Consider the following 15,806-nt stretch of genomic DNA (forward strand, 5'->3'; position numbering starts at 1 on the left):
AAATGAAGCTGCTCACATGGGATTCCCTCTATCATAGTTCAATTAAAATGTTTTGGGTGATACAATAGCGAGGTTTGGTATTCCAAATTAATGTAATTGTCATTTATAAGCCATATTTAGATAAATAAGGCTGACTAACTCTGTGATAGAGCGCCTTTAAGGCGTTAAAAAAAACAAAAACAAAAAAACTACTTTTTTGAAACCGACTCTACCTACGAAAAAGGGCTTACCCTTATTATTTTTCCCTATGTTTTTTTATGTTTTTTTAATTTTAAGTTAAAAAGAGTACAAATGTAGTTTTTAAATAAAAAAATTTAGACTGTCCCTACCTAATATTTTTTAGTCATGTTCCCAGGAATTTGTTAAACTCTATATTTGACTATTCCTTTGTTAATCTGTCTATAGGGGGCCTACTAGTTGGGTATCTCTTTTGTAAGATGTAATATGTATGTAGGATGCATTTTCTTTTTATACTAAGCATATCTGAAATTACTGATAAAAATACTACCAAAGGATGCTGCGATGGCGGTGTAGTAACGGTCCCACGACCTAATGTTAGTTTTTCTCTATGACGTCATGTAATTGTTCAACACGTCACGGCTTATCTGTATTTTCAGAAGTCAATTTTGCAAACAGAAAAAGTTTCTATTGGTTATTTTCATTTTTATTATTTTTTTTATAATCTGCTGTTTACACGGCCAGCGTTTTAGAGACTAGCAAAGGTAAGTAAAAGCGTTTAACCATTTAGGAAGCGCGTTTCAACTTTGTAGAGGGGAATTTCGGTGGTGGTGGTGGGCAGGGGAGAGGGGAGGTTATGTGTGTGTAAAATTTAAAGGGACATTCCTGAGTTTGCTGCATTGTAAGATATTTCCGACTAATAAAATATTTCTACGATTAAAATTAATCTTAATATATTTTCTTGTTTAGAATATCATTTTCTGTATATTCAATGTGTTTCTGGTCGGCTTGAAACTACATTCCCTGGAATATTTGTATTATTTAAGCATATATAACAGAAACTCCAATTACGTTTGGTGCATATATGACGCCGCACTCCGCATTGGTTTCACTACGCTGGCTTATGCAGGTCAAAAACAAAGCCAGTATTTTGAAAGTGGGACACTTTTGACGGGCTTGTACCGATCTCGGTTTTCATTGGCTTATCACAAGTATAGAAAAAAAAAGTAAAGTTTGTTTTATTTAACGACGCCACTGGAGCACATTGATTTGTTAATCTTATCATCGGCTATTGGACGTCAAACATATGGTCATTCTGACACTGTTTTTAGAGGAAACCCGCTGTCGCCACATAGGCTACTCTTTTTTACGACAGGCAGCAAGGGATCTTTTATTTGCGCTTCCCACAGGCAGGATAGCACAAACCATGGCCTTTGTTGAACCAGTTATGGATCACTGGTCGGTGCAAGTGGTTTACACCTACCCATTGAGCCTTGCGGAGCACTCACTCAGGGTTTGGAGTCGGTATCTGGATTAAAAATCCCATGCCTCGACTGGGATCCGAACCCAGTACCTACCAGCCTGTAGACCGATGGCCTGACACGACGCCACCGAGGCCGGTCACAAGTATAGAATTCCCCAACAAGAGATCACGTGAGATTTCGCAATGTTTGAACAAATTTAACTGTCTTGATTCAGGGGTCGTCTCATATCTCCAAAACATATTTATATCCATAGAGGTATGGTACAACGCCTTTCCAGGGGTCGGTGAGTGGGGGATTTGCCTTGAAAATTTGACAGTGGCCAGCTGTTGGCATACGCGTTACATGTAACGGGCTGTTACTAATTACGTAACGCTCTAGGGGTAGAGGAAGAGGGTACTGTGTTCGATTTACGTAACATTTTTCAAGACTACATGTTATTTTTATTAATTACTTAGACCTAAAAAGATGTTTTTTGGAAATGCTCGGTCAGTCTAGGATCGATCCCCATCGGCGGGTATACAAAAAGACCATGATATGTGATATCCTGTCTGTGGGATGGTACATATAAACGATCCCTTGCTAAAAAAAATTTAGCAGCTTTCAAAGGCGCGTGTGCAGAGATTTCAGCGGGGTTGGGGTTATAGACTGTTGAGCGAAGTTTATATGGGGCCATGCTCCCCCAAAAAATACATTTCATCTTTTTTTAAAGCTTGGGCAAGTAAGGGTTTCGACCTCCAATACCCTCCCCCTGCACATGCACCCGATTCCTCTCTAAGATTATATGTCAAAATTACCAAATGTTAGACATCCAACAGCAGATGGAAGGAAGGATAGGATATGTTTTATTTAACGACGCACTCAACACATTTTATTTACGGTTGTATGGGGTCGGATGATTATTAAACCAATATACTTTATCTTTGATGTCGTTAAATAACCCCCCCCCCCCCACACACACACACACACACACACACACTTTACCCTTTCCAAACGAAATAATATTTATTTGAATTTGTCGATTTTAACACGTAAAATTAAGACGTGAAAACGTTCATTGTCTACTTTAGTATATTTTATTTTAAAAATATATACATGATTAATGTGTTACTAGTATACAAACTAAACTTTGAAAGTTCTACTAACACTTTATAAAATATCAATTCTGAAATAGGAAGGTACGACTGTCGATAATACGTTGTCAAGATCAAACCGGTTTTAACTAAAGACTCTAGTACCGTATCCTCAACCGAACGTTCCTCGTACAGCACAATATTTCTGTTTTAATTTTTTGAGACGAACCCTACAATTTGAAATTGGCAAACGCACGTGTTAACTGAAACTGACAACAGGCTGTCGTTTGTGCTTTGCCGAGCAATGGCGGCACAGGCGACAAATCAAGCGTATACGTTTGACGATATCCGTTCATAGCGAACACACACGACTTTCTTAAAAATGCATTTGAGCTTGTATTTCATATGTGTACATGATGTTATAATATGGTAACCAGAGAATGTAACTTTAATATTTTTAAGAAGTCCAAACGTACGAAAAAACTATATCTTGGGAAATAAAATGAAATTTAACCAAGCACAAATATTAGAACGATCAGAAACACGTTTAATATACAACCACTAATCAGTGGTTGCAAAACGAAGTACTAGTAGGCGTTGGAACTGACAGAGTAGGAGTTGGGAGTTTATCGAGAGCTACAAACACTCAGTAATGGGGGCACACGGTGGGTTCTACGGGCCAGAGTCTGTTACCACAGAAGTGTGCAATGTAGTCCACTTGTAATGTATATAGTTGGTGAAATTGTTGGCCAAGAATAGAACAAGTATGACTCAGTGGTTTTCCGTTTAAAAAACAGCAGAAGCTATTTTCCGTTTCATGTTTTTGTAAATTCCGTTTCATTTCCGTTTCAGACTACAATATGTAATTAACAATTGAACTAACATAAGTTGTGACAAATTAAAGGGTCCGAAAATTGACTCAGTGACTGGTGTCGACATGTGTCGCTATTCCTCATTAAATCAAAGTAAGCCTACATATTAGTAGCGAAAAATCACATCAGGAGCAAAGGCTACAATTATAATAACTACATAAAGCATGATTGTCCAACAATTAAGTGCACTGCTTTATTCAACGAGGCTTAGGGTTCACAAAACGTAAACATTTATTTTATCATCTCTTTGACAGTCTAACGTCGTCTGCAAATTGAAGTGTGTGTATGACACAGCGGAAATAAAGTAACATTCAGTCAGCCGGGTTTTTTTTGCTAAACGTTTGCAAACATATTTTGACTGGTGGTTCCCGAAATGGTCATTCGGTTTAATGTGTAGCGTAAACATCTGTCTTCCAAGACAAGCGTTAACGACAAACCGCTGGCTAAATTTACTCCTGGAAAAAAAAACCTGTCCCATCTGCGCAGGCGCAACAGCCTAAGCAGTAAACCAGCCCCAAGTTCAGCCAGAAAACGTTTCGCTAACGTTCGAGAAGTATTTGATTGGTTCCCAATGTGACCATTTGGTTTACCGTGAAGCGCATAATCCAGTCTAGCGTTTGCCAATAGTACTGCGCATGGGTAAATCGTCAGTTTTAAAGCGTGTGGCAATAGTAAAATAGTATTAAATTTTTTTAACTTCACGGAAAATCGTAATTCGTAATATTTTATGCAGAAAAATATATTCGATATGTAATTACAATCGTTAAAAAGTCTTTGTTAGCCGATAACATCTTTAAAATTGCAGCAAACTCAGGAATGTCCCTTTAATATATTTGTTTTCATATATTTTGCGGGGGAACATGACCCGAACTCCCCTGCAAACACGCCTGTTTGATGTGAACTTACATGCTGAGGTATCAGCTGTTTTAGCTGACCATGCTTTTCTAAAGAACAATATAGGTACGGAGACATTTTAGTCTATATACCTGAAAAATAATTAAGCAAGTCTAGTTTTTTTCCGCGTGACTTATATAGACCTAATTATAACGTAATTGTGAACATTTCGTGAATCGTAAACAAAAACACTGAAAGTAATGTTCTGTGTTTGTATATATAGGATAGTGAAAACGATTGACAGAAAGTGACACTATCGCTACATCAATATACTTAATGTGTTCTAGGGGAAAAGACAAAACCAGTAAATTTGCAAGAACAAGTATGGTAATTAATTATGGATCCACAATCACACTGATGTACTTTTCAAAACAAATTTATTCCTATCTCGCTAAATACCCAGTAGAAACACAATATATAAAAACTATCAATGTCGGCACGGACAACTATTTCTAGATTATTATTTTTTTTTTTGCAGCAATGCAATTCAGGCGGTGCTTAATTAATTTTTCTGTGTATATTTACTGGTTAACGTACATTTTTTATTTATTGTTATATGGCGTCGTATGATGTGGCTCCGTATTAGAGCGCTCGCAATGAGTTCTACGATCACTAGATTCGTGGGGGTTTTTGTGGTTTTTTCCGCATCCCAACTAGTGCCTCATAATGCCTACATCTACTATTGGATCCTATCTATGGGAAAGTGGATATAAAGTTTGTTTAGGTCTAGAGAGAATAATACATGAGTGGCCGTTAGATAAAATTTATCTTACAAGGAGGTGTTTTAAATGTGGCGGAATAAATTACATTAATTTATATCTTTAATACAGCTTAAAATGTACTCGAGTTGAAGATAGAGGCGTAACGATATGGGTGGCTGGCGATATATGTATCCCGATATGTGGCATGCGATACGATATGTATCCCGATATGTGGGATGTGATATGGTATGTATCCCGATATGTGGGATGTGATATGGTATGTATCCCGATATATGGGATGTGTTACGATATGTATCCCGATATGTGGGATGTGATATGGTATGTATCCCGATATGTGAGATGTGATACGATATGTATCCCGATATGTGGGTGTCGATACGGTATATATCCCGATATGTGGGATGTGATACGATATGTATCCCGATATGTGGGTGGCGATACTATACGTATTGTGATATTTAACTTTTTATAATATAACATGCATGGATAAATAATGAAAATACATATATTCATGCTTCAGTAAATTTCATAAAAGATTATATGTAAATTGTGTACATGCCGTCAAAGTAACGCAAAGAGCAATAAGAAGATGTACAAAATAAATGCTAGGGAATAAAATTCTGACTAATTTTGGCGATCGGAAGTTAGTAAATTGTTGCGTGCTCTTTCTATATATGCTGACATAAAAGGCACTGTTGTAGAAAATAATCTGGTGTGTAGAAAACATACCTTGTGTAGAGAGACGTATTGCAATAGATCAATTAGCTTAAGAAATGTTAAATGATTATCCGCCAGTCATAAAACATCTCTTAAGTTTGGGAAAGAAACTAAAACGGATTTGAAAACAAAACAAAATCAGTGTTTCAATGTTTTCAAGACTTGATTTATCATTCTGAACCTTTGTCAACAGACATTTTGGGGCGGGACGTAGCCCAGCTATAAAGCGCTCGCTTGATGGGCGGTCTGTCTAGGATCGATTCCCGTTGGTGGGCCCATTGAGCTATTTCTCGTTCCAGCCAGTGCACCAAGATTGGTATATTAAAGGCCGTGGTATGTGCTATCCTCTCTGTGATGGTGCACATAAAAGATTCCTTGCTGCTAATCGAAAAGGGCTATAACTTTCTAACCACTAAATATTTTTCCGCCCGGTTTTCATTAATTTACATCTTTTGGTTCATATTTTTGTTTAATGACCACATATTCATTTTTTAAACCTGTAATGCATGGTCAGGGCCGTATCTCTACACAATGCAAAGTCGAATGAGCTTTTGGCAAAACAGTGCTTGATTCTATTTATATCTATCTTGTGCCTCGTCAATAGGAGGACGGCCACTCCCGAGGAGATCCTTTGCTGGGCATTTAATCCCTCCTGCACCGCCACAAAGAGGACTGCCACTCACATAATAGTTTTACTAAATTAAAACCAGCACAGGACAGAGCTAATTAGAATAAGTACATCCGTGATGACATGCACTCATAACGTACCCACAGAACTGATTGTTTGTTTGCTGCCCTTTTCGAATGAGTACACTGAACATACCAACCGGTGGTGAGTCAGTAATGCTTTCACGTGGCTACAGTAAAGCGAATACCTCATTTATTAGGTTGCATTAATTATACCAAAGCAGAAAGTTCGAGTAACATTTACGCAGTTAAAACAGCTGATAGTAATATGTGACATAAATTATTTGTGCAAATACTATTGTCTATTGCCAATAGAATGCACTTTTATTTGTTATACAGTTGTTATGCAGTATACATAAGAGATTGAAACAAGTGAAGGGTACACACACACACACACACACACACACACACACACACACACACACATTGTCTAGTAACGGAGGACATTAGAGTAATGCAGTCTTTGACGCTAACTTAATCCATTATACACTACATGTCTTTTGGTGTCCGGTCTCCTTTAAGCAAAAAGTATTGTGCCACAATGTGTTTTGTCTGTGCAGGCACATACCCATCTCCTTGTATAAGGATTTGTTTTTTTTGGTGATACATTTTTCGGGGAACCGCCTCCGTGTAGACTCCCTCCCCATGCTAAAATCCCTGCACACGCGTCTGCAGTAGTACTGTATACGGAGCTCCGTAAAAAAACAAAACAAACAAAAAACCAAAAACCAACAACAAAGTAAACAACAAAATAACCCTCGCTCCCCCCTCATCCCCAAAATAAATAAAATAAAATAAATAATAATAATCATCGCTTGCTGAATCCCCTGCTTAAGCACATTTTGTTTTCTGCCCCCCCCCCCCCCCTCGCCCCCCGATAACTGTCCAGCGGAGCGTGTCACTCCCTATAAACGTTGCTCACCTCAGTCTAGACCCCCTTTGCTAAAATTCCTGCACACGCGCCCACAGTGGTCCTGGGTACGATAGCTCCGTAAAAAAAAAGAAGAAGAAAAAAGAGAGAAAACAAACCAGGGCTATCGTATATATAGCCTCATCAATACTCGGTTTTGTCGTACGTTTGAGACTCCTAATAAAAAGAGTTACAATTTTTAAAAATGAAGCTGCTCACATGGGATTCCCTCTATCATGGTTCAATTAAAATGTTTTGGGTGATACAATAGCGAGGTTTGGTATTCCAAATTAATGTAATTGTCATTTATAATCCATATTTAGATAAATAAGGCCCACTAACTCTGTGATAGAGCGCCTTTAAGGCGTTAAAAAAAGACAAAAAAAAGACAAAAAAAAAAATTAAAACCGACTCTACCTACAAAAAAAGGCTTACCCTCACAACACAGATGTCATCTGCCATTCAAACACATGTTAAACTGCCCAACTTCAAGCGAAGATTGCCCATAGAACGGGTTCTCGTTGGCACTAACAACATACACCATTGCAAACATACATTATATTAGCAATTATTTTCACTCCAAAATTGAGAACATTTCCGTCTCAGTTTTTTGCTATATGACCGCATCTGGCTGTAGTACCGGTCCGAACAGGTGGTTCATTAACCGATTCACTCCGGCTGTCACTTGCGCTATATACCCATGTCCATAAAGGTCGATGCACAATATTACAAAATAACATGGGCAAAATACAGCCAGAAGGCTTACCATTAAATATACATATTGTTTTAATTCTTCACCATTTCCTAGAAGTAAATATGTGAACCATAACATGTGTCCCAATTAGTAACTATAGTGGACCGTGATGAATCAACTCTCACCCGGAAGTGATCTGTGTAGTGAGACCTAATTACGTAACGCTCTAGGGGTAGAGGAAGAGGGTACTGTGTTCGATTTACGTAACATTTTTCAAGACTACATGTTATTTTTATTAATTACTTAGACCTAGAAAGATATTTTTTGGAAATGCGCGGTCAGTCTAGGATCGATCCCCATCGGCGGGTATACAAAAAGACCATGATATGTGATATCCTGTCTGTGGGATGGTACATATAAACGATCCCTTGCTAAAAAAATATGTAGCGGGTTTCCAAGGCGCGTGTGCAGGGATTTCAGCGGGGTTGGGGTTATAGACTGTTGAGCGAAGTTTATATGGGGCCATGCTCCCCAAAAAATACATTTCATTTTTTTTAAAGCTTGGGCAAGTAAGGGTTTCGACCTCCAATACCCTCCCCCTGCACATGCACCCGATTCCTCTCTAAGATTATATGTCAAAATTACCAAATGTTAGACATCCAACAGCAGATGGAAGGAAGGATAGGATATGTTTTATTTAACGACGCACTCAACACATTTTATTTACGGTTGTATGGGGTCGGATGATTATTAAACCAATATGCTTTATCTTGTATGTCGTTAAACAACCCCCCCCCCCCACACACACACACACACACTTTACCCTTTCCAAAAGAAATAATATTTATTTGAATTTGTCGATTTTAACACGTAAAATTAAGACGTGAAAACGTTCATTGTCTACTTTAGTATATTTTATTTTAAAAATATATACATGATTAATGTGTTACTAGTATACAAACTAAACTTTGAAAGTTCTACTAACACTTTATAAAATATCAATTCTGAAATAGGAAGGTACGACTGTCGATAATACGTTGTCAAGATCAAACCGGTTTTAACTAAAGACTCTAGTACCGTATCCTCAACCGAACGTTCCTCGTACAGCACAATATTTCTGTTTTAATTTTTTGAGACGAACCCTACAATTTGAAATCGGCAAACGCATGTGTTAACTGAAACTGACAACAGACTGTCGTTTGTGCTTTGCCGAGCAATGGCGGCACAGGTGACAAATCAAGCGTATACGTTTGACGATATCCGTTCATAGCGAACACACACGACTTTTTTAAAAGTGCATTTGAGCTTGTATTTCATATTTGTACATGATGTTATAATATGGTAACCAGAGAATGTAACTTTAATATTTTTAAGAAGCCCAAACGTACGAAAAAACTATATCTTGGGAAATAAAATGAAATTTAACCAAGCACAAATATTAGAACGATCAGAAACACGTTTAATATACAACCACTAATCAGTGGTTGCAAAACGAAGTACTAGTAGGCGTTGGAACTGACAGAGTAGGAGTTGGGAGTTTATCGAGAGCTACAGACACTCAGTAATGAGTGCACACGGGAGGCTCTACGGGCCAGAGTCTGTTACCACATAAGTGTGCAATGTAGTCCACTTGTAATGTATATAGTTGGTGAAATTGTTGGCCAAGAATAGAACAAGTATGACTCAGTGGTTTTCCGTTTAAAAAAAAGAAGAAGCTATTTTCCGTTTCATGTTTTTGTAAATTCCGTTTCATTTCCGTTTCAGACTACAATATGTAATTAACAATTGAACTAACATAAGTTGTGACAATTTAAAGGGTCCGAAAATTGACTCCGTGACTGGTGTCGACATGTGTCGCTATTCCTCATTAAATCAAAGTAAGCCTACATATTAGTAGCGAAAAATCACATCAGGAGCAAAGGCTACAATTATAATAACTACATAAAGCATGATTGTCCAACAATTAAGTGCACTGCTTTATTCAACGAGGCTTAGGGTCCACAAAACGTAAACATTTATTTTATCATCTCTTTGGCAGTCTAACGTCGTCTGCAAATTGAAGTGTGCGCATGACACAGCGGAAATAAAGTAACATTGCAACATTCAGTCAGCCGTTGTTGTTTTTTTGCTAAACGTTTGCAAACATATTTTGACTGGTCGTTCCCGAAATGGTCATTCGGTTTAATTTGTAGCGTAAAAATCTGTCTTCCAAGACAAGCGTTAGCGACAAACCGCTGGCTAAATTTACTCCTGGAAAAAAAACCCTGTCCCATCTGCGCAGGCGCAACAGGCTAAGCAGTAAACCAGCCCCAAGTTCAGCCAGCAAACGTTTGGCTAACGTTCGATAAGTATTTGATTGGTTCCCAATGTGACCATTTGGTTTACCGTGAAGCGCATAATCCAGTCTAGCGTTTGCCAATAGTACTGCGCACGTCAATCGTCAGTTTTACAGCGTGTGGCAATAGTAAAATAGTATTATGTTTTTTTAACTTCACGGAAAATCGTAATTCGTAATATTTTATGCAGAAAAATATATTCGATATGTAATTACAATCGTTAAAAAGTCTTTGTTAGTCGATAACATCTTAAAAATTGCAGCAAACTCAGGAATGTCCCTTTAATATTTTTTTTCATATATTTTGCGGGGGAGCATGACCCGAACTCCCCCTAGAAAGTTCATCACCAGTTTAGATACCCCCCCCCCCCCCCCCCACCCACCCACACACACTGCGTACACGCCTGTTTGATGTGAACTTACATGCCAGGCCCGTACGCAGGATTTTTAATGGGTCGGTGCGAATTGCTCATGATGGGACCAATCAACATAAAAATAACCCCTCAAAACAACAACGATTACGTAACATTATTTAAATTTAATAGAGAAAAGTGGACCTTTAGTAATTTGGGGGGGTGCGTACACTACCGCCGCCCCCCCCCCCCCCCCCACCCCCGCGTACGGGCCTGCATGCTGAGGTATCAGCTGTTTTAGCTGACCATGCTTTTCTAAAGAACAATATTGGTAAGGAGACATTTTAATCTATATACCTGGAAATTAATTAAGCAGATATAGTTTTTTCCGCGTGGCTTATATAGACCTAATTATAACGTAATTGTGAACATTTCGTGAATCGTAAAGAAAAACACTGAAAGTAATGTTCTGTGTTTGTATATATAGGATAGTGAAAACGATTGACAGAAAGTGACAATATCGCTACATCAATATATTTAATGTGTTCTAGAGGAAAAGACAAAACCAGTAAATATGAAAGAACAAGTATGGTAATTAACTATGGAGCCACAATCACACTGATGTACTTTTCAAAACAAATTTATTCATATCATCTCGCTAAATACCCATTACAAACACAATATATAAAAACTATCAATGTCGGCACGGACAACTATTTCTAGACGGGTGGGTTTTTGTTTGCAGCAATGCAATTCAGGTGGTGCTTAATTAATTTTTGTGTGTATATTTACTGGTTAACGTACATTTTTTATTTATTGTTATATGGCGTCGTGTGATGTGGCTCCGTATTAGAGCGCTCGCAATGAGTTCTACGATCACTAGATTCGTGGGTGTTTTTGTGTTTTTTTCCGCATCCCAACTAGTGCCTCATAACGCCTACACCAAAGGTAGTGATATATTTACTATTGCATCCTATCTATGGGAAAGTGGATATAAAGTTTGTTTAGGTCTAGAGAGAATAATACAATAGTGGCCGTTAGATACAATTTATCTTACAACGATGTTTCAAAATGTATATAACGAGCGAAAGCGAGTTTATACGTTTTTAAACGAGTTGTAAGATAAATGGTATCTAACGGACACGAACGTATTATTCTATTTCTTAAATATCCTCAAAACCCAGGTTTTAAGCAAATTTTGACATCTTTTTCGACTATACTTGTAGGTAACGTACGCGTCACAGATTAACTGTACGTTACAGTTTAATCGATTTCGACCGTGCTGTTTTTTCATTGAATGTATGGCATTGGTGATCTAGCCATCACCTAGGAGCAGCCAGTCGTATGTCTTAAAATTGTTAACACACGTACATGTGTAAACAAGTATGTGTTATCAAAAATAATGAATGATATTCTCACCAACGGGTGTGTAAGAAAAGTAGTTAATGTGGCGGAATAAATTACATTAATTAATATCTTTAATACAGCTTAAAATGTACTCGGGTTGAAGATAGAGGCGTAACGATATGGGTGGCTGGCGATATATGTATCCCGATATGTGGCAAGCGATACGATATGTGGGATGTGATATGGTATGTATCCCGATATGTGGGATGTGATATGGTATGTATCCCGATATGTGGGATGTGTTACGATATGTATCCCGATATGTGGGATGTGATATGGTATGTATCCCGATATGTGGGATGTGATACGATATGTATCCCGATCTGTGGGTGTCGATACGGTATATATCCCGATATGTGGGATGTCATACGATATGTATCCCGATATGTGGGTGGCGATACTATACGTATTGTGATATTTAACTTTTTATAATATAACATGCATGGATAAATAATGAAAATACATATATTCATGCTTCAGTAAATTTCATAAAAGATTATATGTAAATTGTGTACATGCCGTCAAAGTAACGCAAAGAGCAATAAGAAGATGTACAAAATAAATGCTAGGGAATAAAATTCCTGAAATTGAGCGTAGGAATTGTGATTAAATTCCTGGGCTAATTTTGGCGATCGCAAGTTAGTAAATTGTTGCGTGCTCTTTTTATATATGCTGACATAAAGGGCACTGTTGTAGAAAATAATCTGGTGTGTAGAAAACATACCTTGTGTAGAGAGACGTATTGCAATAGATCAATTAGCTTAAGAAATGTTAAATGATTATCCGCCAGTCATAAAATGTCTCTTAAGTTTGGGAAAGAAACTAAAACGGATTTGAAAACAAAACAAAATCAGTGTTTCAATGTTTTCAAGACTTGATTTATCGTTCTGAACGTTTGTCAACAGACATTTTGGGCCGCTTGATGGGCGGTCTGTCTAGGATCGATTCCCGTCGGTGGACCCATTGAGCTATTTCTCGTTCCAGCCAGTGCACCACGATTGGTATATTAAAGGCCGTGGTATGTGCTATCCTCTCTGTGATGGTGCACATAAAATATTCCTTGCTGTAATCGAAAAGAGTAGCCAATGAAGTGGTGACAGCGGGTTTCCTCTCTCAATATCTATGTAGTCCTTAACCATATGTCTGACGCCATATAACCGTAAATAAAATGTGTTGAGTGTGTCATTAAATAAAATATTTTCTTCAACAGACACGAAACAATGTCTTTGAAGAAGAAGTTCCGTAAGAGGATTGGACGCGCCGGGAAAGCACTTCGCTTTTGCATGTCGTGCACTAGCTGGGACGAGTACGACGTCGATGACTTCAGGTTCGACTCTCCCGAGGAGGAAGAGCTCCAAGACACCCTGCAGTCGTCAGACGTCATCGAAATCAGTTATGTCAGCCACCACACCGTACTCCACGGACGGACCCGCTTGCCACTTAACGATTTCGAAGAGGATCTCTGGCAGGACGACTTCGCGGTAGAAGTTCCCATTCTACCCGGCGTGACTTGCCCCGTGTTAAACGTGTGTCTTGGTTTCCAGGACCACGAGAATTACCCCGAGGACCCCATCATCGACGGACTGCCGGCCACCGTCTGGATGGAGAGGTTCGAGCCGACGCTGCGTACGATGCTGTCGCTGTCTCGTCTCCAACACCGGAGGTGTAACATCACGTTGCCCAGGAGGTACGCCGAGTTTCCAGACAGCACCCACAGTCGGCATGGTGATTTCGGGTTTGGCCCGCCAGCCGGCAACAGGAGCGATAACGCGAGGGTGCATTTCCAACTCGGACGAATTGAAGAAGTTGAAGAATCTATTAGGGTTTGTGTTTTATTGATCTATTTAAAGTGCAAACGGAAGTAGATACAGCCAGCCAACCATAAAGTAGATTACTGATAAACATGTAACTGCATTTCAATAAATAAAAATGATCAGTAATATCATCATAGAATTCAAATTGGGCTTCTCAACCGTTGCTGAATCACCATGTACATGGTAAAGAGAACAAGTATAGTAACATGCAATTTACTGGAAATAAATAAACACATGAAATTGCTTTTGTAAAATAAATAGGACAGTAATTAATATAGTAACGACTGAAATCATGATTGATTGATGTTTTTCTTAAGACTATAGAGTATTTTTAAAACTTTGATAATGTAGTGCATTTAGATCAATATTTCTTTATGAAATTATACATCGTCATCGCTATTCTAAACATATCTGACTTTAAACATTAGCAAAGTTCAAGCTTGATAAGTGTTTACAGACTCTTCTTTACTTTAGGATCTAAGGCCACATTGCAATGCGAGACCTCGAAACCGTCGCCGAAGACTCGCTGGAAACCCGTCTGCCAACCCAGACCCTGATATACCAGAATCTGCCAACTCAGAAACTTCAGAACGACCAAGAGTAGAACGTCGAAACCGTCGTCGAAGACTCGCTGGAAACCAATCTATCAACCCAGACCCTGAAATACTACAACTGTCAACCTCAGTACCTTCGACTTTAGAACGACCATCTCCAAACCCAGACCCTGAAATACCACAACCGTCAACCCCAGAACCTTCGACATTAGAACGACCATCTCCAAACCCAGAATCCCCAGCATCTGAACCTTCAGTGTCGGAACCTTTACTAGCAGAACATTATTTAAGAACCGAATCGCAGCAATATCTCCCCGCAGAAAGTGTCCCAGTGACAGAACAAGAGCATGTGCCTTTTCGCAGAAATGTGACCCGAAACATCAGACGAGGCCTCCGACGTCTGCACCACTGGTACCGCATACTGGCATTCTTCGTGCAGAGAGAGGTCATAGGCCAGTTATGACACCGACATGATCACCGCAGCAGTCGTCGTAGTCAAAACCAGGAAGAGGAACAAGTACAAGAATACTGTGAAGAAGATAGGGACTTATGGGACGAAGTTTAATTAAGTAGATAAAAAACGGGTCCCATCGAGTGTTTTTTTAAAAAGTGATTTCTGTCTCATTTGCATATCTGTTGAAACTGTTCTATTATTTCTATCATTCTGTTCTCAATATCAAGATGCAATGTAATTTGTTTAATAGTTTGTCTTCAGAATCTCATTTTCGAAATCTAATCGATGACTCTACATCTATTGGTTCAGTTGCTGAAATACATAAAAACAAACATATTAAGTATTTCACATTCATTTTAAAAAGTATATTAGTCTGTAACTTAATTGCATATCGTTGTATTAATTTAAAGTTTAATTTAATTTCAGGAGAACTTTTTTTTTTAACAGGAAACAAAATTAGTGTGACTAAACAATGTATAAAATTAAAAGTATAGCAGTACAATGTACATTAAGAAAAGTAGTAAACAATGTATTTAACTTTGACGATGTTATTTGATTTCTATTAGAAAATTGCATAAAGCTACATATAAGATGACATGTGGAAGAAGAAAAATGTCTATGCTTTGCTAAAATTTGGGGTATAAAATAATGATGAAAAACAAAACTACTGTCAGTCTCCAAAAGAAAATCATATTTAGGGTAGGTAATAAAAACAAAACAGATGTAAGTGTCTCATCTAGGTGGTTATGGGTTTGAAATGTTTTTAAATTAGGGTTAGGACATTACATTTCAAGCACATGACCATTTGTAAACAGCACTTCTTTTACTATCATTTATCTAAACATTAAAAAAATATATCCATTAATTTCCAAGATTTTAGG

The 15,806-nt window shown here is 38.2% G+C and overlaps 1 protein-coding gene across 1 annotated transcript; it reads left to right on the forward strand.

Moving 5' to 3' along the window:
• Positions 1 to 625: 625 nt before the first annotated feature.
• On the forward strand, positions 626 to 15,072 carry LOC121377498. The gene is made up of 3 exons (XM_041505509.1): positions 626 to 722; positions 13,314 to 13,926; positions 14,392 to 15,072. Exons 2-3 carry the CDS (start codon positions 13,324 to 13,326, stop codon positions 14,932 to 14,934), a joined length of 1,146 nt encoding a protein of 381 aa, XP_041361443.1. The 5' UTR covers positions 626 to 722; positions 13,314 to 13,323; the 3' UTR covers positions 14,935 to 15,072.
• Positions 15,073 to 15,806: the final 734 nt, after the last annotated feature.

This window comes from Gigantopelta aegis, chromosome 7 (assembly GCF_016097555.1).
Source record: "Gigantopelta aegis isolate Gae_Host chromosome 7, Gae_host_genome, whole genome shotgun sequence".
In the NCBI taxonomy this organism is placed as follows: Eukaryota; Metazoa; Mollusca; class Gastropoda; order Neomphalida; family Peltospiridae; genus Gigantopelta; species Gigantopelta aegis.

Excerpts from the sequence above, each read along its gene's own strand:
- LOC121377498 (XM_041505509.1), top strand. The coding sequence starts at position 13,324 with ATGTCTTTGAAGAAGAAGTTCCGTAAGAGGATTGGACGCGCCGGGAAA. Across the intron at positions 13,927-14,391 it reads AAGTTGAAGAATCTATTAGG|GATCTAAGGCCACATTGCAA; the intron begins GTTTGTGTTTTA and ends TCTTTACTTTAG.